The sequence below is a fragment of the Tachyglossus aculeatus genome, chromosome 5 (assembly GCF_015852505.1).
Source record: "Tachyglossus aculeatus isolate mTacAcu1 chromosome 5, mTacAcu1.pri, whole genome shotgun sequence".
Classification (NCBI taxonomy): Eukaryota; Metazoa; Chordata; class Mammalia; order Monotremata; family Tachyglossidae; genus Tachyglossus; species Tachyglossus aculeatus.
The window spans coordinates 50,291,988-50,315,403 of record NC_052070.1 but is presented as its reverse complement, the minus strand read 5'-3'; the positions used below and the strand labels follow the sequence as shown (position 1 = coordinate 50,315,403).

The 23,416-nt window shown below is 50.4% G+C and overlaps 1 protein-coding gene across 4 annotated transcripts in view; it reads right to left on the bottom strand.

The window, feature by feature from the left end:
* Nucleotides 1–16,969, bottom strand: part of DISP3 (dispatched RND transporter family member 3) — a 62,187-nt gene extending 45,218 nt beyond the window's left edge. Inside the window, exons 1-2 of one of the 4 annotated variants that reach the window (XM_038747456.1) lie at nucleotides 16,896–16,963; nucleotides 1,197–1,337 (exon numbers count right to left, since the gene is read on the bottom strand). In XM_038747456.1, the coding sequence (XP_038603384.1) occupies nucleotides 1,197–1,229 (33 nt within the window). In that variant the 5' untranslated portion in view covers nucleotides 1,230–1,337; nucleotides 16,896–16,963. Of the gene's footprint in view, nucleotides 1–1,196; nucleotides 1,338–16,895 lie in introns of all 4 variants that reach the window. The other 3 variants (XM_038747452.1, XM_038747455.1, XM_038747453.1) reach the window with 3 other exon arrangements.
* Nucleotides 16,970–23,416: the final 6,447 nt, after the last annotated feature.

Here is a 23,416-nt window from a genome sequence, read left to right as displayed (position 1 = left end):
ATGGATCCTCTAAGGAAAGGGAAGAGGAATGGCACCTCTGATGATGACACTGACCTGTGCTCTCCATATCCACAGAGGACTAACAAGAGGAAATGGACTTAAACTGCAGCAAGAGAGCATTTGGCAAGACATAAAGAAGAACGTCTTCACCTCAAGGGGACAGAACACTAGAACGGGCTTGCAAGGAAGACTGTAGTGTCTCACTCCCTGAAAACCTTAGAAAACGTGAATAGATGGTCATTAGCTAGATTGCAAATTCATTAATAATAATAGTAATTGTGGTATTTGTTAAGCACTTACTATGTGCCAGGCACCGTTCTAAGTGCTGGGGTGGATACAAGCAAATTGGGTTGGACGCAGTACCTGTCCCACATAGGGCTCAAAGTCTCAATCTCCATTCTACAGATGAGGTAACAGAGGCTCAGAGAAGTGAAGTGACTTGCCCAAGGTCACAAAGCAGGCAAGTGGCAGAGTGATTGATCCTGGTTACTTACCCTATTGAACTCTCCCAAGTGCTTAGAGCAGTGCTCTGTATACAGTAAGCACTCAATAAATACCATTGATTGACTGATTGACTTGAAATGGTTTAGCTATTCACCAAACTGGAGGCAAGGGGTTGAATCTGATGACCTTCTGGGGTCTTTTCCAACTCTAGGATTCTAGGTATTCCTAGCTGGGCCCAGGACTGGTTAGCCAAGAGACTGCCCTCAGGTTAAGGGGCTCTTGTGACCCAGATATAGGGGCCAAGGAGTTGTGACAGAGTCCCAGTTCCCTGTGTCTAGAGATGGACCCAGATCCCCGGAAATGAACCCCGCTCTCCCCTTCCCAGGTAGCAGGCAACTGGCTTAAACTGACTCTCCCATACTGCTGCATCGCTCATCCCTTTATGGTCCGGCCTGCGTTTCCTTTACAATTGGGCTATAAAGGCTGGCTGGAAGCTGAAACAGAGTGCCTGGTGATTTGAAAACCGATTGGAAATGGGGGCTGGGGGGAGCAGGGGGACATTTCAAGGCTCTGGCTGTTTGTCAATTCAGAGGAGGGTGCCAGCGGAGTGCTTAGAAGTCTGGCTTTATCAGGTTCCTATTCATGCCTCCTCAGAACTGCGGATTTCCCCACCGTCCACTTCTCCCTGCCCCCTCCCCCGCCTCATTGGCACTACTATTCTCCTGGTAGCCCGAATTAAACCAGAATCTCACAGGACAGCCGGCCAGGGAAGAGACAAGCGGCATGGCAAACACCTTGAGGAGGAGCCCGGGTTGGATCCAGGGGAGGAAGAGCCACGGGTGTTTTACAAGCACAGTCTGCTGACAGAGGAATAATCCACTTACTCTTTGAGGCTGGGAAACAAAAAAAAAAAGGAAATTGATTCATATTAAAATAATGTCAAGGGCCGATAAGACAAAGCCAGCAAGAAACAGCTCTCTGACACAATAGACACTGATCCGATTCACTTGACAGCACTTTTTATCAGTATATCCCCAAGAACTTCAGAAGTGGTGTTAATTAATGTAGGGGAACCTTTGTCAGTAGTCCCAGCTTCAGTGGTCAGAACATGGGGGGCAGCAGGAGAGAGACAGAGCAGGTGGTAAACTGAGTCCTAACAAGAAAGATACAACCCAAGTGCCACCAATGTTGGCTCGCATTACTTGAGAAACCATCCCATTGAACACTGGAAGGGCTCAGTAATACTATTGATTGATTGACTGTGGGAAATAACAATAATAATGACAGCATTTATTAAGCACTTACTATGTGCAAAGCACTGTTCTAAGAGCTGGGGAGGCTACAAGGTGATCAGGTTGTCCCACGGGGGGCTCACAGTCTTAATCCCCATTTTACAGATGAGGTCACTGAGGCCCAGAGAAGTTAAGTGACTTGCCCACAGTCACACAGCTGACAAGTGGCGGAGCCGGGATTTGAACCCATGACCTCTGACTCCAAAGCCCGGGCTCTTTCCCCTGAGCCAAGCTGCTTCTCTATAATATAATAACATTGTAGCATAAATTGTAATATAATCTTACAATGCAACAGGCCACCAATTAGGAGCTAATGGTGAACATGCTTTATGTCCAGACATGGATGTCCCTTTGCAGTTCATTATTCCTGCTGGCTTCCACTATCTGAGTTTCTAACCCATTATTTCTACCACTCTGATATTCTTTTAAACACAAGGTTTTGCTTGGCTGGTGAGGGCCATGCAGACAGACGGTCTGAACTCCTACCGGATCTGCTAGAACACCCACCCCACGTAGTGAGAGTGAGGGGGAAAGCAAAGAGAGGCAGAGAAGAGCCGGGCTCCATCTTTGCTCACACTTTTGTAGGTGGCACGTATCCCAGTTTCACCTGGAAAGGCACAGAGGTGATTTGGCAGATCTCAGCCAAAGAGGGAGCAGGAGCCCCCAGAAACGAGTGCCTGGTCTTTGAACCCGTTGCAATGTCTGCCTCAGCTTTCCTTCCACTCCTACATACCAAGCTCCCTCTTTCTGCTCCCACCTCCTTCTGAACACATTTCTCTCATTCTCTGGGAGAGAAACCCTCACCACCAAAGGGTTCTCTTTGGAAACTGCGGTTGGGTCCGCCTCAGTTCAGAAGGCGGGACTCCTAGGTACCTGCCGCAAAACCTGGAGGCGGTTTTATCTCTTTAAAAATTGATTCCCACCCAGTGCCTGGGTTAGGATAAGGCAGAAAAACAAGACCAATCTGAGCAATAAAAGTACAGCAATATTAGACCACAGATTCTTCCAAAAAACTCAAAGAATTTTCACTGGCACCATCACATTTTATCTTCACCATATCCCTGATTGGTGGGAGAAGGGGAGAAGGAGGGGGATCATTCCCCTCAAGGTAGAGTAAGGAAACTGAGGCAGAATGGCCAAAACCCAGGACCTTAGAAGTATTTCCCACCTGCTCCATCCCACCAAGCAGGGATGCATGTCACTAGCTCTCCTGGCTCCAGGCATAAACTCAGCTCTTCAGCTAAAGAAAGAAATGTCAACCTCAATCTTATCCCCAAGTTCTAGCACACAGGCCTGGCAAACACTGTACACCCAGCTCTCCTAAAATGTGGAGCCAGGGTTCTTGCAAAACCCCAGAAGGAGTTTTCATCAGGTGGTGCCTCCCAAGGTCATAGAGGTGATGAAAAGCCGTGAGCATGAGAGGCCTGAAGATGTAAAGGTCCATCAGAACTGGCCCTTGCCCACTACCTGATTTTTCTAAGATTGGGCCTAATCTCTTTTGGGCCTTGAATTTCTGACGGGATCCAGAAAGGATAAAGCCAGCTGAGGGGCCCTGTTACCCAGGATCTCCTAGTAAACAATTAAGTCACTGATCTCTATCCAAAGAAGGAAGGTCAGAATATCTACTTCCTTCATAAAGAGGGGGACTTAACTGGCCTACAGAGTCAACCAACCAGCTAGAAATAAGATCCAGGACAATGGCCCACAGTCTGACTACAAGGCTGGGCTGGCGTCTCCCGAGATTAGCAAACCCTTCAGATAATTCAGGCTCCCAATATACCTTTTGACTTCAAATTTCTAGATACTCAAAGTTGAAAACCCCCAACCCTTTTCCTAGAAATTGGGCATTTGAGTTCCAAGTCCCCAAAACCAGTTCCACCCTGAGGCACCATCCCAGTCCCCAGACTCAAGGAAACAGACGCAAGTTTCTTCCTGTGATGGGAACCATGAACTGTTCAGCAATTATTCCCCCTCTATTAAAGAGTTTTGGCAAAGTACAAGGAGTCCTGGGGCCAGCCTGGGCTTCTGCTGCCTGCAGGCAGATGGCAGGGAGCAGGAGTGTCTGCCCCTTCAGGTCTCTCTCCTCTCCCAAAAAGCAGAGATGAATTGCCATGGAGAATAAAGGAACTGGGTGTCAATAGCCACAGCCATCTGCAGGGGCCCTCCTCCTGGTAGGGGAGGGTCATTCATTCATTCATTCAGTTGTATTTATTGAGCACTTACTGTGTGCAGAGCACTGTACTAAGCGCTTGGGAAGTACAAGTTGGCAACGTATAGAGATGGTCCCTACCCAACAATGGGCTCACAGTCTAGAAGGAGGGTCCCCTTCCCAAGCCACTCACCAGGGCTCAACGTCCTTCCTGGGCTCCCTGCTCCTCTGGATCACAATAATAATATTAATAATGATGGCATTTATTAAGCACTTACTCTGTGCAAAGCACTGTTCTAAGCACTGGAGAGGTTACAAGGTGATCAATTTGTCCCACGGGGGGCTCACAGTCTTAATCCCCATTTTACAGATGAGGGAACTGAGGCACAGGGAAGTGAAGTGACTTGCCCAAAGTCACACAGCTGACAATTAGTGGAGACGGGATTTGAACCCAAGACCTCTGACTCCAAAGCCCATGCTCCTTCCACTGAGCCATGCTGCAGAGACCCCAAATTCCTTTTCCTTTCCAGGATGCAGGGTGATTTGGGGATTTGGGATTGAAACAGCACTTATCTGGTCACAGAGAAGGCATCTCTGCTGTTTCCAGAAAGGGTGTGGCGGGGGGGGGCGGTGTGTGTGTTTGTGTGTGAGACAAAGAGATGCTCACCTCCAGTGAGGTGGCTTATTGGAAAGAGGACGGAGAGCTTGGGAGTCAGAGGTTGTGAGTTCTAATACCGGCCCCACTACTTATCAGCTGTGTGATTTGGGAGATGTCACTTAACTTCTCTATGACTGAGTCTGTAAAATGGGGATTAAGAATGTGAGCCCCACATAGGACAACCTGATTACCTCATATCTACCCAAGCGCTTAGAACAGCGCTTGGGACATTGTAAGCACTTAACAAATGCCATCAATATTATTATTAAGTGCTTAGTACGGTGCTCTGCACACAGTAAGCGCTCAATAAATATGATTGAATGAATGAATGTGTGTATGTGTGTGGCATATGGCAATTGTGGCATATGCATGTGTGGTGTGTATGTATGTAACCACACAGAGGGTGTAGTCATAGGTGGCCACAGCCAGAACCTCCAAGCCCAGAAGTCTGAACTTCTCTGCTGTGCGACCTTGGGTAAGTCACTTCACTTCTCTGTGCCTCAGTTGCCTCATCTGTAAAATGGGGATGGAGACTGTGAGCCTCACATGGGATAGGGGCTATATTCTATCCTATTTGCTTGTATCCACCCCAATGTTTAGTACAGTGACTGGCATAGCGTAAGCGCTTAACAATTACCCAAATTATTATTATTATTATTGTTGTTATTATTATTATTATTGTTATTATTATGAGAGGAGAGTTTTCTGGGGGAGCAGCAGAGTGAGGTGGGGAGAGTCCAGATCATAGCTCTCATCAACACCATTCCCAGACCCAAATGGGACAAAGCCAGGCCCTCCCTGGGCGCATATGAGGTGTGGTGTGCAGCTGCAGAGAAGCAGCGTGGCTCAGTGGAAAGAGCCCGGGCTTTGGAGTCAGAGGTCATGGGTTCAAATCCCGTTCTGCCACTTGTCAGCTTTGTGACCTTGTGAAAGTCACTTAACTTCTCTGGGCCTCAGTGACCTCAGCTGTAAAATGGGGATGAAGACTGTGAGCCCCACGTGGGACAACCTCATTACCTTGTATCTCTCCCAGTGCTTAGAACAGTGCTTGGCACATAGTAAGCCCTTAAATACCAACATTATTATTATTATTAACATGTAAACCAGCCCACTCCAGCAGCCCCAAATCAACTTTCCATTATACTCGCAAGACACGTCCCAATCAAACTCCACCTAAGTTCAGTGTCAGCTATCTTGTTCATTCATTCATTTATTCATCCATTCATTCATTCAATAGTATTTATTGAGCACTTACTGTGTGCAGAGCACTGTACTAAGTGTTTGGAAAAGTACAATACAACAACAAACAGTGACATTCACTTCCTGCTCCCAACCTTGCCCTACTAGCAAGATTTTCTCATTCATTCAATCAGTCGTATTTATTGAGCGCTTATTGCGTGCAAAGCACTGTACTAAGTACTTGGAAAGTGTAATTTGGCAACAGATAGAGACAATCCCTACCCAACAACGGGCTCACAGTCTAGAAGAGGGAGACAGACAACAAAACAAGTTGTTTTTGTGGTTTTTTAATGGCATTTCTTAAGCTCTTACTATGTGCCAGGCACTGTACTAAGCACTGGGGTAGAAACGAGCTAATCAGGTTGGACACAATCCATGTTCCACATAGGGCTCACAGTCTCAATCCCCATTTCCCAGATGAGGGAACTGAGATTCAGAGAAGTCAAGTGAATTGTCCAAAGTCACACAGCAGACAAGTGACGGGGCTGGGATTAGAAACCAGGACCTCTGATTCAGGCCCGTGTTCTTCTCACTAGGCCATGCTGCTTTCTGACATCCGCTCTTGGGATGGAGCATGGAGGTGTCAGACTGGGGCCCCCTGACAGGGTTGGTAAGCAAGGACCCCCAAATCTTAAATTCTAACTCTAAAGGATGGCCTCTTACATCCCCTCTGGCTCGAAAGATCGGTGGGGATTCAACTGCTTCTTCCCATGGGCCTGGAAGTCAGAAGACCTGAGTTCTAATCCTGGATCCACCACTTGTCTGTTGAGTGACCTAGGGCAAGTCACTTCACTTCTCTGTGCCTCAGTTAGCCCATTTGTAAAATGGGGTTTAAGACTGTGAACTCTATGTGGACCACAGCCTGTGTCCAATCTGATTAGCTAGGCCTTAGTACGGTGTCTGGCACATAGTAAGGGCTTAACAAATACTATAACAAAAAAAAAAAAACCAGAGAAACAAAACAAAACAAACTGATCCCTCGGCAGCCCTGTGAAGGGGAGCTAAATTGCTGTCGGCAGCCAGTGAGTCAGCTCTTCCTCTCTGGGTCATTTTACCCTCACCGCTCTCCTCCTCAGACTCTGCACTCCTCCCCACCTCGCCAGCCAGGGGAAGCTTCAGCCAGCCTCCTGACTATGGGTGGCAAGATCGATTTCTGCTCCATCCTGCCTGGCAAACACATAAGTGCCCCAAATTTACCAGCCCAGTAACTGTTCCTGACCGACTCCTGTGTCTCCGGGGACAGCATTCAGAGAGTGAAGTGAATGAAATGTCTACTTAGTCATTTGTATTTTTTGAGCACTTACTGTGTGCAGAGCACCGTACTCAGCTGGAGTGGAGTCGTGTTCACACTGCCCCTTAAATAAAAGGGGCACTGAACACCTCACCCAGGGTAGCTACCAACTTTTGCTGAAGAAGACTGTAAGCTTGTTGTGGCAGGGAACGTATCCATTTATTGTTATATTTTACTCTCTCCAGCACTTAGTACAGTGCTCTGCACACAGTGAGTGCTCACTAAATATGATTGACTGACTGACTGAATAGACATTTCATTCACTTCATTCTCTGAATACTGCCCCAGAGACGAGGGAGCTGGTCAATTTGGGGCACTATGGGTTTGCTAGGCATAGGTGGACAGATAGACAAGACAGCTAGTGCAGGATGGAGCAGAATTCTACCTTGTCACCCACTGTCTCTGTCAGTCCCTGCAAGGCACCTGCTCTGGGCTCCTGCCACTACATCCTCCTTGTCAGTCAGCCAGTCATATTTACTGGGGACTTACTGTGTGAAGAACACCATACTAAGAACATGGGAGAGTACAATATAACAATAAACAGACACATTCCCTGCCCACAACGAGCTTGCAGTCTAGAGGACTGGAACCTCCATTCCAAGACCCCCAGATCTGATTGTCCCCATCTGGGCTCCAAGCTGTGGGAGACGGCTTCCACCCTGGACCAAGCCATCGAAGCCAATGTCCGAGGCACGAGGCTTGGCGGTCGGTGGCTCTGGCCCGCTGAGGGCCTGCAGCCCACTTGGCCAGCTCTGAAGAGCAGTTAGTCACCTCCGCACAATATGGGCCAAGGAACCAGCAGGGCTAAAATGGATTTCATTTCTGGCACAGGAGGAATCGTGAAAGCTCTCCAGTTTCCAGTGAAATGAGGAAGCCACATGGCACACAACAGAGACGGCTCCCTGCAGGCCATGGAAACCTGAGAGACGGGATCCAGGGGGACTCAGGATTGTCAGGTCTGGGCCAGTGTTCCCGACCACATACTTCCAGAGGGCAAACCAGCCCAGATAGTTCTGCATCAAGCTCCTTTAACCATAATCCAGGAGCTGGAGCCCAGTATCTTTGGGGATCAAAGTTAGGGGGTGCTGTCCGGTGGAGGCAACTGGGCAGGCCTGTTCTGGGGAGAAAACATTCAGGTCTGCCTGAGACACAAGAGAAAGCTGGGTCAGATTACCTCTGCCCGGGGAGCCGGGCAAATTCCCATGATGACAGGTTCTTGGGCATTGACTCAGGGTGGGATTCGAGGAGACGGGGCTTCCCAGAATTATCCGTGTCCATTTTGCATCACCAGGTGACAGGTCTGGGGCGGATTTGATGTCCAGCTGAAGCTCATCTGCCCCAACACCTTGCAGACCAGAAGGTCCCATCTAACCCCAAATTGCAGTGATTTAACCCTCTCTCTTGTGGCTTGGCCATTTCTCTCACAGCCAGCAGTTCATTTTGGCCAGATAGAATCGTGGTCCCGGAGCTGGGTAATCGGCTTCAGTGTTTCAAGAATGTCCCCCAAATGGGGTTTGCTTCTGCCAAGCATTTCCACACACATCCTTGGGGGAAAACCAGTGGCCCCCCCTTGATGCCCTGCTTCCAGCCTGGCCCGAGAGGTAAGCCTCCCTCTCCACTATAAGGCCTGCCAAGATCCTGATAAATTTGAGGCAGGGTTGGAACACCTGAAGACTACCAGCTCTGGCAGGCTTCAGAAGCTGATTTGCTTACCTTCAAGACCTAATTTCCTCAGACTCCCAGCCAGTTAGGCAGATTCCCACCCAATTTCCCAGATGGGGAATTGAGGCACATAAAGGTTAAACAGTCTGGGAAGCGGAATGGCCTAGTGGAAAGAACTAGGGCCTGAGGGTCAGAGGCTTTGGGTTCTAAACCCAGCTCTGCCACTTGTCTCCTGTGTGACCTTGGGAAAGTCACTACTTAACTTCTCTGTTCCTCAGTTTCTTCATCTGTAAAGTAGAGATTCAGTACCTGTTTTCCTTCTGTCTTATGTTGTGAGCCCTATATGGGACAGGACTGGGTCCAACCTGATTAGCTTGTATCTACTCCAGCGCTTAGTACAGTACTTGGCACATCATAAGTGCTTAACAAATATCACAACTATTATTATTCAACATCATAAGCGCTTAACAAATATCACAGCCATTATTAGCAATCTGCTGCAGACCATGCCATAAACAAGTCCTGAGTCTTAATTCTCAGTTCCACAACCTCTACCAACTCATGAAAATGATGCTACTGTGAGCTCATTGAGGGCAGGGAACGTGTTTGTCAACTCTGTTGTGTTATACCCTCCCAAGAACTTAGTACAGTGCTCTGCCCATAGTAACTACTCAATAAATACGAGTGATTGACTGATGGAACAGACACCCTGGTTGAGTGGGGAATGGCTTCACGGTGACAGAGAGTCAGGGCCACAGGCTTTCCCCCAGTGAAGCAGGAGGAAAACAGGAAACTCAGAGCATACCGGCCCACTAAATTTTTCACCGACTTGCCCTCCCCCATGACAGTACATAAGTACCAAAGTGAAGGAAATCAGACTAAAATCTTTCCTGCTTTTCCAGTCAAGAAGAGCTATTCCTCTTGGGCAAGGAAGAAGAGGCTATTTCCTAATATATCTCCATTAAACAAAGAATTAAGTGTAAGGGGCCTGTCTAAGGTCTCTGACTAGGAATGGAATAGAGGCTAGTGTTTTTCTAACCCAATCCTAAGCAATTCATCCTACTTTTAAGACAGAAAACTGATATCTAGATATCCTGAAGGTAGAAAAGAAATGAACACCTTGCCCCAATTTCAGCCACTGGAGAAGATGGATGTTTGGCCCTTTTTTTTTCCCTTCTCCCCTGAAATGTTTCCTTTGGAAAACATACCGACAGGGAGTTGCTGCTTGTTTCTATTTTGGTCTATCAGTGCTCTATTTATTTTTTCTGACAAACCCTCCCCATTCCTCAATGCCTCCAATTCTAGGTCTCTGTGATTTGTTTTGACAGGCTTTGAGATGCCTCCTCCTTTCTCTGGCGGGCAGTATGTTGAGAGTGGATGAGATGTGAGCTGACAAACTCTCCTTTGTAGAAGTGGGCAGGACCCACTGACCATCCTCAGGGGTGAACCCTTCCAAGGGCTTCTGGCCTTTGCTGAAAATGGACATTGGTGTCTTCGAATTGCCCAGTAAAATGCCGCACCCCATACCTAGAATGCCTTTTCTCCTCTTCTAACCACCATATCATTTCTCTCCCTCCTACAGGAACCCTTCCCAGATTAATTTAATCAGACTCTGCTCACTCATCTCTACCCGTCCCTAGCACTCATGTTTAACTATAAAACAAACCCGTTCTGTCCCCTGTTACTAAGTTTCTTTTTCTCTTTGTTTCTCTTGCCTGGTCACAACAGCTGGGGATTTGTTATCTGTCCTGCCCCTTTAAGACTATAAACACCACTTGAAGGTATAGCCCATGCCTTGTTCTTCCTCTGCAGCTACCCACAGCATCTACAACAGGCCCTGGACTTCCTGACCATCTGAAGAGGTGAATGGATCTAGTTCAATTTTCTACTCCCTTTGTACTCAACAAACCTAACCTGCACTCATGAACCTGTGATCAGAAATGCATCAAGCTCAGATTCCCACCCCTAGGCTCCATCCCTTCCACTAGGCTACTCTGAGTGTCACCAGAAGAGGACTGGTTATTCCCCAAGTCAAGGGGGTGGGGGCTCTTTGAACTTTGGTTTCTGGCAGGGTGTTGTGGGGAACTTGTACTTCCCAAGTGCTTAGTACAGTGCCCTGCACACAGTAAGCGCTCAATAAATATGATTGAATGAATGAATGAATGAGAGGGTGTTAGATCAAGGGGTCCAGAGAGGGAGCTCTGGAAATGGGTACAGCACAGCTTTTTTACTGTGGTGTACACCGCCCCCACCACCACCGCCAACTCTCTAGATTGTGAGCTCAGTGTGGGCAAGGAATGTGTCTGTTCTATTGTTATATTGTACTTTCCCAAGCGCTTAGTACAGTGATCTACACACCGTAGGCGCTCAATGAATATGACTGACTAACTAGTGCTCCAGGCAGAGGCTCTGATGACTTCTCCCGATCAGAGCTGGACAGGTCACTGTCTTCTTGAGACAAATTCTCTCCTTTCTCTGGGTTCAGATCAGGAGACAAAGCTGCCACAATCTGCTCCTGTTCTAACCCTTCCAGCCTCCCTGCTTCAGAGAACTGCACCTGCCAACCATGCACTGCCCACCCTCAATAAGACCACCAGAAATCTGAGGCACCATCAGGCATGACGGTCTCCCTTTTCTTGAGCCTCTCCTTCCAAGCTGACTGGGAAGAAGATGAAACTACCTTTACAGCAGGCAGGAAACAAGATCAAAATATGGGGAAAACACAGCCGGATCTGCCCTGGAGGAGTGGGGTGCAGGAGGGAGGGAGGGAAGGAGAGAGAATGAGAGGGAGAGGATATACAGCAGGATGGGGGTGGGAGGGGCATTTAGTCGGGCTTGTGCTCAGCAATTGGAAGGAATTAAGCCAGCTCATCCTTCAGTTCTCTGAGTGATTTGGAGCAAACCAATTAAACCCTCTGGGCCTCTGTCTCTCCACCTGTAAAATGGAGGTGACAATGCCTGTCTGTTCCCACTTCTTGGGTGAATAGCCTTGGCGAGTAGCAGGGTAAAGAGCCCAACTGGAGCCTTGTTATTGCCAGGATCAACCAATCAATCAATAGCATTTATTGAGCGCCTATTCTGTGCAAAGCACATTAGAGTGCACTCATAGTTTTGGAATAATAATAATGATAACAATTATAATAATAATAATAATTGCAGTATTTGTTAAGTGCTTCCTAGGTGCCAAGTCCTGTACTAAGCCCTGGGATAGATAATCAGATCCCATATGGGGCTTGCAGTCAAAGTAGGAGGGAGCACAGGTATTGAATGCTCATTTTGCAGTTGAGGGAACTGAAACATGGAGAAGTGAAGTGACTTGCCCAAGGTCACACAGTAGGTAAGTGACAGAGGCAGGATTAGAACCCAGACCTTCTGACTCCATGGCTGTGCTCTTTCCACTTAGTCATGCTGCTTAAGGGCTTGGAATCGGGTGGGAGTTCAGATGCACTGCTCTTCGCTTTAATAATGATGTTATTTGTTAAGCGCTTACTATGTGCAAAGCACTGTTCTAAGTGCTGGGGAGGTTACAAGGTGATCAGGTTGTCCCACGGGGGGCTCACAGTTTTAATCCTCCATTTTACAGATGAGGTAACTGAGGCCCAGAGAAGTTAAGCGACTTGCCCAAACTCACACAGCTGACAGTTGGTGGAGTCAGGATTTGAACCCATGACCTCTGACTCCCAAGCCCGTGCTCTTTCCACTGAGCCACGCTGCTTCTCTTAATCACATCTTCAGGAGGAAATAGCACTCTGGCCATCAAGTTCAACCATTCCAGCCCTCCCTGTTCCCCAAAGTGAAGGGCCAAGTTAACTCTCCTAGGGACCCTCTTCTCTTCTCTAGCCTGTCCACATTTCCTCTCCACAACCAAGGTGGAAACTCCACTCCTTTACATCGGGACCTGGAGCTCAGCATGCTTGGAGAGGTGAACGAGGTGGGCTTTGTCCCACCGGAACCAGAGCTGCAAGGAGACAGTAAGGGTGAGAGGAGAGAGTAGAAGGAGGCGGCGAGAGGGGATCTGCAGCAAATGAACACAGCCTGCAAAACGCAGCAACCCTTTGTCGGGCGGGTTTCTCCCGCATCAAGCAGCAGAGCAATCCCTGAGCCCAGACAAGAGTAAGAGGGACAAGAAGGGAAAAAAGGAAAGGGACCCAAGAGACAAAGAGAAAGGGGGTTGGAGGCAGGGAGAGGAGAAAGAGAGTGGAGAGGGAAGATCAGAGGCAGCTGCAAAGGAGAAAGGAGCAGAAAGGTGGGAGGAGGGGAGAGAAGGAGAAGCAGAGGGAGAGAAGCAGATGGGGGCTGGCAAGGGGAGAGAGTTCACTCTCTGACTGACTGAGAACCTGAATGGCTGTAGTTCTGCACTCGGGGGAAGGAGTAGATTTCCAAGTGGCTTGGGGCCGAGCGGGAGCCAGAACTCTTCACCGGCATCTCCTCCACTGCCCAATCCCATCCGTGTCCACAGCACTTGTGTACATATCTGTAATTTTATTTATTGATTTTAAAGTCTATCTACTCCTCTAGGTTGTAAGGTCATTGTGGGCAGGGATTGTGTCTGTTATATTCTACTCTTCCCAGGGCTTAGTACGGTGCTCCACACACAAGTGCTCAATTGTTTTGTTGTCTGTCTCCCCCCTCTAGACTGTGAGCCCGTTGTTGGGTAGGGACCGTCTCTATGTGTTGCCAACTTGTACTTCCCAAGAGCTTAGTACAGTGCTCTGCACACAGTATTAACTCAATAAATACGATTGAGTGAATAAATAAATACGATGGACGGACTGACTGCCCCCTACCCCATCATGGAAGGGGCCCTGTCACTGCCATCGGGGCTTCAGAGGGTGAATTCTAAATAGGAAGAGCCAGGATCACCGGACCACCCTACGCACTAGGACCTTTGTGCGTGCACGCACACACAAACACATGCACACACAGAGTATTGCAACTACCCTCACAATTACAATCACGCTTATGGCTCAGTGGTCATGGCCATGTGTTTCTCTGTGCACGTATGCTTGTGTGTGTTTGTGTGCAAAGTGGGTCGTCGTTGGGTAGTCGAGTAAGCCCAAGACCCTTTTTTGACGTCCCTTCCCGGACTTGAGGGGGCACCAGGCCTGCGTGGTTGGGTTTGTGGGGTGAGGATGGGCTCTGTGCGGGCTCACCGACCCCTCGGACCCCCCAACCGCCCCGCTTCTCCCGGCCCTGGGGGCTGTCTGGGGTTCCGCAAGCTGGACCCACGGCACCGGGCCCGGGCGGCAGAGGGATTGAGCCCTAGGCTCGGGGGAAGGAGGGAGGAGAAGCCCTGGGCTAAAGTGATGCCCCTCTGCGGGGAGATGAAGGCCCAGGAGCGGGGCAGATGAAGCCCCGGGGAAGGCGCCTTCCGAGAGGACGGCGGCAAATAGCTGGACAGAGAGTCGAGGGTAGGAGGCCTTGTCCCCTGCGTCTTTGAAAAGTTACTCCTGCGGACGGCTCCGTGGGCCACAAAGAGCCAAAGGGCAAAACTGTCAGGAAGCCCTGGATGCCCTGGGAGCGCCTTCCCTGCCGGGCCCTCTGCTCCCCTCTGTTTCCCCTGCTCCCATCCACTCCCCTCTACCCCCCCGCTCTTCTCTGCCCCCCTCTGCTCCCTTTGCACCCCCTACTCCCCTGCTCTTCTCTGCTCCCCCTGCACCCCTACTCTCCTGCTCTTCTGCTCCCCTCTACTCCCCCTGCACCCTCTACTCTCCTGCTCTTCTCTGCTCCCCTCTACTCCCCCTGCACCCTCTACTCTCCTGCTCTTCTCTGCTCCCCCTGCACCCTCTACTCTCCTGCTCTTCTCTGCTCCCCCTGCACCCTCTACTCTCCTGCTCTTCTCTGCTCCCCCTGCACCCCCTACTCCACTGTTCTTCTCTGCTCCCCTCTGCACCCCCTACTCCCCTGCTCTTCTCTGCTTCCCCTGCACCCCCTACTCTCCTGCTCCCCTCTACTCTCCTGCTCTTCTCTACTCCCCCTGCACCCTCTACTCTCCTGCTCTTCTCTGCTCTCTTCTATTCCCCCTGCACCCCCTACTCCCCTGCTCTTCTCTGCCCCCCTCTACTCCCCCTGCACCCTCTACTCTCCTGCTCTTCTCTGCTCCCCCTGCACCCTCTACTCTCCTGCTCTTCTCTGCTCCCCCTGCACCCTCTACTCTCCTGCTCTTCTCTGCTCCCCCTGCACCCCCTACTCCACTGTTCTTCTCTGCTCCCCTCTGCACCCCCTACTCCCCTGCTCTTCTCTGCTTCCCCTGCACCCCCTACTCCACTGTTCTTCTCTGCTCCCCTCTGCACCCCCTACTCCCCTGCTCTTCTCTGCTTCCCCTGCACCCCCTACTCTCCTGCTCCCCTCTACTCTCCTGCTCTTCTCTACTCCCCCTGCACCCTCTACTCTCCTGCTCTTCTCTGCTCTCTTCTATTCCCCCTGCACCCCCTACTCCCCTGCTCTTCTCTGCCCCCCTCTACTCGTTCTGCACTTCTCTGCGCCCCTCTACTCCCCTTGCTCTTCTAGACCCCCCTCTATTCTCCCTGCTCTTCTCCACACCCCTCGGCCCCCCTCTACTCCCCCTGTTCTTCTAGGCCCCCCTCTGCTCTCTCTGAACCTCTCTACTCCCCCTGCTCTGCTCTCCTCTGCTCCCTCTTCACCGTCCCTCTCGGTGCTCCCTCAGTAGCTGCCCACCCCGCTTCTCCCCCTGGTTTAATCTTTCACACCTCTCTCCCCTCTCGCCTGTCAGGTACCCTCGGAGCTGACGCTTCAAAGTCCGGCTGATGATGTGGAGGGGAAGAGGGGGGCGAGGGACTAGTTGATGAACGCTTTTCATCCCGCCCCACCGCATTGGGCAACGGGCCCGGGGCTATTCCTTTGGGACGTTTAACTTTCGACTGGCATAATGGCATCGCAGAAGGAATTGGGAGTCGGGGAGAAGACCCGCCCCACCCATCAAACGTCGAGGGATGGGGGGAGGTGATGGTGACCAGAAGAGTCCATTCTGAGACCCCCTGGGATCTAACGCTCCAAAGTCTCGGCTGCCTTGGAAGGGAGGGGGTCTTTGCTCAGCAGAGAGGCTGCGGTGTGGGGCACAGTCTGCCTGGAGGAGGGGACACGAGGGGTGCCCAACACCGCTCTGGATCCCACCCCCAGAGCCTGCTGACTGCCTCGGAGCCTCCAGACCCTCACTGGCTCCGAGATTCATTCATTCATTCAATCGTACCTATACAGCGCTTAAAACAGTGATTGGCACATAGTAAGCACTTAAATACCATGATTATCATTATTATTATTGAGCGCTTACTGTGGGTAGAGCACTGGACTAAGCGCTTGGGAAGTACAAATCGGCAACATTCATTCAATCGCATTTATTGAGCGATTACTGAGTGCAGAGCACTGGACTAGGCGCTTGGGAAGTACAAATCGGCAACATTCATTCAATCGTATTTATTGAGCGTTTACTATGTGCAGAGCACTGGACTAGGCACTTGGGAAGTACAAATCGGCAACATTCATTCAATCGTATTTATTGAGCGTTTACTATGTGCAGAGCACTGGACTAAGCGCTTGGGAAGTACAAATCGGCAACATTCATTCATTCAATCGTATTTATTGAGCGTTTACTGTGTGCAGAGCACTGGACTAAACGCTTGGGAAGTACACATCGGCAACATTCATTCATTCAATCGCATTTATCGAGCGTTTACTGTGTGCAGGGCACTGGACTAAGCGCTTGGGAAGTACAAATCGGCAACAGATAGAGACGGTCCCTACCCAGCAACGGGCTCACAGTCTAGACGGGGGGAGACAGACAAAAGAAAACAAGTAGACAGGTGTCAAAACCGACAGAATTATAGCTCTATGCACATCATTAATAAAATAAATAGAGTACCAAATATGTACAAATATACACAAGTGCTGTGGGGAGGGGAAGGGCAGAGGGGCTCAGTCTGGGGAGGTGAGCTCTCAGTAGGGCTTTGAAGGAAGGAAGAGAGCTAGTTTGGAGGATGTGTGGAGGGATGCCAGGCTACCCCCAGCTGGGCTCACGTCCCTCTGGGGTGGTCGCCCTCCCTCTGGGATCTTCCCGGACCTCCGACCTCTCGGGGGGTCCTGGCTGGTCAAACACCCCCCCACCTTGCCCCCAGGCCCAGGGACCGGCCGACCCTCACTCACCTCACCCCAGAAGGTGGAGGCCACCGGGGCGCGCCTGGGCCAGTCGGTGCCAACAGGCCTGGGCTGGCTTCGTGCCCCTTCCCCCCTCGCCCACCGTGCCCGGCCGAAGCCCCCGCCGCCTTTTTATCCACCGCCTGCCTTTGTTTGGGTCGCGGCTGCTACCATCGGGGGCGGGGATGTCGGGGAGAGGGGGGCGGCCCAGCCCCGGCTCCGGAGCCCCCCAACCCCGCCTCGTCCTCGGCCTTCCTCTCCTCTCTTCTTGGTCGCAGCTCCAGCCGGGCCTCGGCCCCGCCGCCGCCTCCAGGCAGCCTTCCCCCCCCTCCGGGCCCCACTTTCCCCCTCCAGAAGCCGGCACGGTGGTACAGCCGGGCCTATATATTCCGCCGGCGGAGAGGGACTAATACAGAGAACAGCGACTCGCAGCTGCAAGATGCTCAGCACCCGTCCTGGTCCCTTCTGGGGCCGCCTTCTTCGCCTCTCTTCCTCCCTTCAAAGCCCTCCTGAGAGCTCACCTCCTCCAGGAGGCCTTCCCAGACTGAGCCCCCTCCTTCCCCTACCCACAGCACCTGTATATATGTTTGTACAGATTGATTACTCTTTTTTACTTGTTCATATTTACTATTCAATTTTTCTTATATGTTTTGTTGTGTGTCTCCCCCTAACCCTAAGCTTGGGCTCTTTCCACTGAGCCACGCTGCTTCCCTAACTGGATGAAATGCCAGTTCTCCCTCCCCACTTCATTCATTCATTCGTATTTATTGAGCACTTACTGTGTGCAGAGCACTGTACTGAGCGCTTGGGAAGTACAAGTTGGCAACATCCAGAGACGGTCCCTCCCCGACAGTCTAGAAGGGGGGACGGAAAACAAAACATATTAACAAAATAAAATAGAATAAATATGTACAAATAGAGTAATAAATAATAATGATAGCATTTGTTAAGCGCTTACTACATTCAGAGCACTGTTCTAAGCACTGGCGGGGGGGATACAAGGTGATCAAGTTGTCCCATGTGGGGCTCGCAGTCTTCATCCCCATTTTACAGATGAGGTAACTGAGGCTCAGAGAAGTTAAGTGACTTGCCCAAGATCACATATGTACAAACATATATACATATACACAGGTGCTGTGGGGAGGGGAGGGAGGTAAGGAGGGAGGGATGAGGAGGAGGAAGAGGGAGAGAGGAAGGAAGGGGCTCAGTCTGGGAAGGCCTGCTGGAGGAGGTCTAGACTATGAGCCCGCTGTTGGGTAGGGACTGTCTCTGTATGTTGCCAACTTGTACTTCCCAAGCGCTTAGTACAGTGCTCTGCACACAGTAAGAGCTCAATAAATATGATTGAATGCATGAATGAATGAACAGCCGGGGTTTAGGAGTCACAGGTCATGGGTTCTAATCCTGGCTCCCCTACTCATCAGCTGTGTGACTTTGGGCACCACACTTGAAGCAGCGTGGCTCAGTGGAAAGAGTGCGGGCTTAAGAGTCAGAAGTTCTAATCCTGCCTCTGCCACTTATCAGCTGTGTGACTTTGGGCAAGTCACTTCACTGGGCCTCAGTTACCTCATCTGGAAAATGGGGATGAAGACTGTGAGCCCCACATGTGACAACCTGATCACCTTGTATCTCCCCCAGTGCTTAGCACATAGTAAGCACATAACAATTACCGAAGTTATTATTCTCTGGGCCTCAATTCCCTCATCTGTAAAATGGGGATTGAGACTGTGAGCTTCACATGGGACAAGTTGATTACCTTGTATCTACCCCAGTGCTTAGAATGGTGCTTGGCACATAGTAAGCACTTAACAAATACCATCATCATCCGTCTTCCAGAATAAACCCTGGCATCCTTGTAATGCCAGGTTAAAGACCCCCCCCCCCCCCCACTCCGTTTCCCTGATTCACCCCTAACTGGGGAGCATCCTCCCTTGCCCCCACCAGGCACAGAGACTCAGCCCACCCTGTCAACTGTGCCTGTGCCCCCCAACTACAAAAAACCCTCCCTCCTCCCCACAGAGAGAGTCTCCCCCCTCACCAGACACAACACCAATAGAAAGAAGCTTCCTTCTGCCTGGCTGGACACCCTGGGTCACTCCTAGAATTACCTTCCTGTTGAAGAAATGGGAGCAGGGAGGAAGCCACAAGAGTAGGTGCCCTGGAGGAAGTGCCCTGGTCCACATGACTTCCCTCGTGCTCCATCCCACAGCTGGCAGCAGGACATCCCCAGGCACAGTCGGAGTTTCCATCACAAATGTCTCAGCCACCAGCCAGCCCGACACAGAAAGAACTGGGAAGAGAAGAGGGAATTCCCTGAAGAGAAGGCTCTTGCATAAAGGGAGGCCCTAATGATGTGGGCAGGGGGTGCATATGTGGTGGTTGGGAGTAGTGACAGCTGCCGGATAACGGGACATTTAGTGAAGAGAGCTGGGAGGGCATTGGGTCAATAGCCCAGGTGGCTGAGAAAGCCTTCTCTGCATTTATTACCTTCTCCACTGCCCGCCAACAGCTGGCACTCCTGGCCTCCTTTGCTGGCTTTGCCATCAGCCTCTCACCTTTAATTTCTCAAGTCTAATGAATGGGTTTTCTGACTCATCTACAAAGCAATCAAATTGTGTTTGTGTGTGTTAGAAAAACATCCCTGGGCATAGACTATGGGATCTTTCTGGATGAGTGGCAAGGGTGGAGGCCCCTGATCCACCCCCAAGTCCAGGAGGTCCATCTCCCAGTGCCTCACTTCCATGGCAGACATCCAAGTCCAGTGTCATTGGGGAGAGGGGGATGTCGGTAGAAAGAAATGAGCAGAGATCTGCCAACTTGTCTTCCCAGGGTCCCCAAACAGCCGTCGGGAAGCAAATTGGAACTGACAACTCCAAGCTCGTGATCAAATCCCACTAATGTCTCCACCGAAAACCCCTAGTCAGAAGCATCATCCACCACTGGGATCCCCACTGCCTCCCTCCTCTTTGCCTTCTGGATGTCCTTCATCAACCTCCAGTCTCAAAGCAACTTCAATCGTCTGTCCCATCCTGGAGCCTTGAAACCATAGTGGAGCAGCAAGGCACTGCTGTTTGGAGAGGCACAGAGAGAGACAGACAGAGAAAAAGGGAACCAGTGTGGCCTGGTGGAAAGAGCAAGCGCCCGGGAGTCAGAGGACCTAGGTTCTAATCCCAGCTCTGCCACTTGTCTTTTGTGTGACCTTGGGCAAGTCACTTCACTTCTCTGTGTCTCAATTCCCTCATTTTGTAAAATGGGACTAAAATCATCCTCTGTCCTATTTAGACTGTGAGCCCCATGTGGGACCTGAACTGTGTACAGTGAAATTATCTTGGATCTACTCCAGTGCTTACTGCAGTGTCTGGGACATAGTAAGTACTGAACAAGTACCATAAAAAGGAGAGACAGAGAAAAAGGGGGCAGGGGGGAGAGAGAGCGAGAGAGAAAGAGAGCACATCTCCAAGAGGCATTCCCCAACCACTTCTTCTTTTCCCACTCCCTTCTGCATCATCATCATCATCATCAATCATATTTATTGAGCCCTTACTATGTGCAGAGCACTGTACTAAGTGCTTGGGAAGTACAAATTGGCAACATATAGAGACAGTCCCTACCCAACAGTGGGCTCACAGTCTAAAAGGGGGAGACAGAGAACAAAACCAAACATACTAACAAAATAACATAAATAGGCATCACCCTTGCACACTGATTTGCATCCTTTATTCACCCCTCCCTCAGCCCCACAGCATGGCAGCGTGGCTCAGTGGAAAGAGCACCGGCTTGGGAGCCAGAGGTAGTGGGTTCTAATCCCTGCTCCGCCACTTGTCAGCTATGTGACTTTGGGCAAGTCACTTAACTTCTCTGGGCCTCAGTTACCTCATCTGTAAAATGGGGATTAAGACTGTGAGCCCCACGAGGGACAACCTGATCACCTTGTATCCCCCCCAAAGGTTAGAACAGTGCTTTGCACATAGTAAGCACTTAACAAATGCCATCATCATCATCATCCTATCCATAATTTATTTATTTATTTATAGTAATGTCTGTCTCCCCCTATAGACTGTAAACTCCTTGTGGGCAGAAAATGTGTTTACAAACTCTGATATATCCTACTCTCCCAAGTGCTCAGTACAGTGCTCTGTGCACATTAAGTGCTCAATAAATGTGAGAAACAGTCTCTTTTGAAGCATCCTTTGAACCATGGCTTCTGTACCTCCTCCCTCCCTCCAATGGGTTACCCTTCCTTCAAAGCAGAAGGCAAAGTCAATTAGAAGACGCTGGGCATTTGTTTGAAGTGTGCTGGGGAAATGAATCAAGGACTGTGACAATCCACAGGACTGTGAACTGTGAGTTGGGGCCAGAGAACACTGGCAGGGTCTAGAGAGGCTTTCATTCATTCATTCAATTGTATTTATTGAGTGCTTAATGTGTGCAGAGCACTGTACTAAGCGTTTGGGAAGGACAAGTTGGCAACATATAAAGACGGTCCCTACCCAACAATGGGCTCACAGTCTAGAAGGGAGTCTTGAGGGGAAGCCTCAAATTGGTTTCAAGCCAAATCTCTGTGTAGCTCCAAGGCAGCAGAGGCTAGTCTCTTCTGCTCACCTCTGGAAAAGGACCTGGTATCTTTGAGCTCTTCCGTGTCTGGGGGAACAAACAGGTCCAGACCCCAGGCTTCCCTGGGGATGGTGCAGCCGGGGAGAAGAAAGCCCAGAGGAAGAACATCTCCGCACAGCATGTAAATAGAGAGTTCAGAGGGAAACGGCTTTCTTCCGCAGTTTCTCAGCAAAACGAATTGAACCTAGGCGGGTGTCGGGGATAGCAATCCATCTTGCAGCCACTCCGGGGAACCGGCAGGAAATTATCATTCCGCCCCACATCCGCGCACTCAGATTCCAGGTCGGCCCTCACCAGCCACTTCTCCGGCTCTGAAAGCCCAGAGAGGGGCTCTCCGAAAAAGCCCCCTCCCCACCCCACCATCTTTCAGCACCACTCAACACTTCCACGGCCCTCTCAGCACAGACGTGGGCAAACAGGTCTGACACATCAGCGTCCATCCCTGCCCAGGTGCTACTTGCCCCTAGAAGGGCACCATGCCCTCAGGGTTGCCCTTGGCCAGAGACCTTCCACACACCCAAACACACATACACAGACACCCACAAACATGTAATAATAATAATAATGATGACATTTGTTAAGCGCTTACTATGTGCAAAGCACTGTTCTAAGTGCTGGGAAGGATCCAAGGTGATGAGGTGAGGTTGTCCCACGTGGGGCTCACAGTCTTCAACCCCATTTTACAGATGAGGGAACTGAGGCCCAGAGAAGTGAAGTGACTTGCCCAAAGTTACACAGCTGACAAGTGGCGAAGCCGGGATTTGAACCCATGACCTTTGACTCCCAAGTCCGTGCTCTTTCCATTGAGCCATGCTGTGCGTGCACACACACGCAAACACACACATAAAACATTCCTTCAGCCCCCTCCATATCCATAAAGGAAGAAACACGGATACAAGCAGGCTTCAAGGAAGAACCGCAACCCTAACCCATCACCCGTTTACCCATCACTGAGAGGAGGCTGAAACACATCCTCTTCTCATCGGCCCCAGGAGGCAGAAGAGATGGGGCTGGGACAGAGGGAAAGAGAGGAGCTGCTGTGATGGTCCCCTTACAGGTGGAGAAACTGAGGCTGAAAATCAATCAGTCAATCATATTTCTTGAGTGCTTACTGTGTGCAGAGCACTGTACTAAGCACTTGGGAAGTACAAGTTGGCAACATATAGAGACAGTCCCTACCCAAAAGTGGGCTCACAGTCTAGAAGGGGGAGACAGAGAACAAAACCAAACATATTAACAAAATAAAATAAATAGAATAGATATGTACAAGTAAAATAAATGAATAAATAGAGTAATAAATATGTACAAACATGTATACATATATGCAGGTGCTGTGGAGAAGGGAAGGAGGTAAGACGGGGAGGTGGAGAGGGGGACAAGGGGGAGAGGAAGGAGGGGGCTCAGTTTGAGAAGGCCTCCTGGAGGAAGTGAGCTCTCAGTAGGGCCTTGAAGGGAGGAAGAGAGCTAGCTTGGTGGATGTGGGGAGGGAGGGCATTCCAGGCCAGGGGGATGACGTGGGCCGGGGGCCAACGGCAGGACAGGTGAGAACAAGGCACAGTGAGGAGATTAGCGGCAGAGGAGCGGAGGGTGCTCCACTAATCTCCTGGGCTGTAGAAGGTGAGAAGGGAGGTGAGGTAGGAGGGGGTGAGGTGATAGAGAGCCTTGAAGCCGAGGGTGAGGAGTTTCTGCCTGATGCGCAGATTGATTGGTAGCCACTGGAGATTTTTGAGGAGGGGAGTAACATGCCCAGATCATTTCTGGACAAAGACAATCCGGGCAGCAGCGTGAAGTATGGATTGAAGTGGGGAGAGACACGAGGATGGGAGATCAGAGAGGAGGCTGATGCAGTAGTCCAGACGGGATAGGATGAGAGCTTGAACGAGTAGGGTAGCAGTTTGGATGGAGAGGAAAGGGCT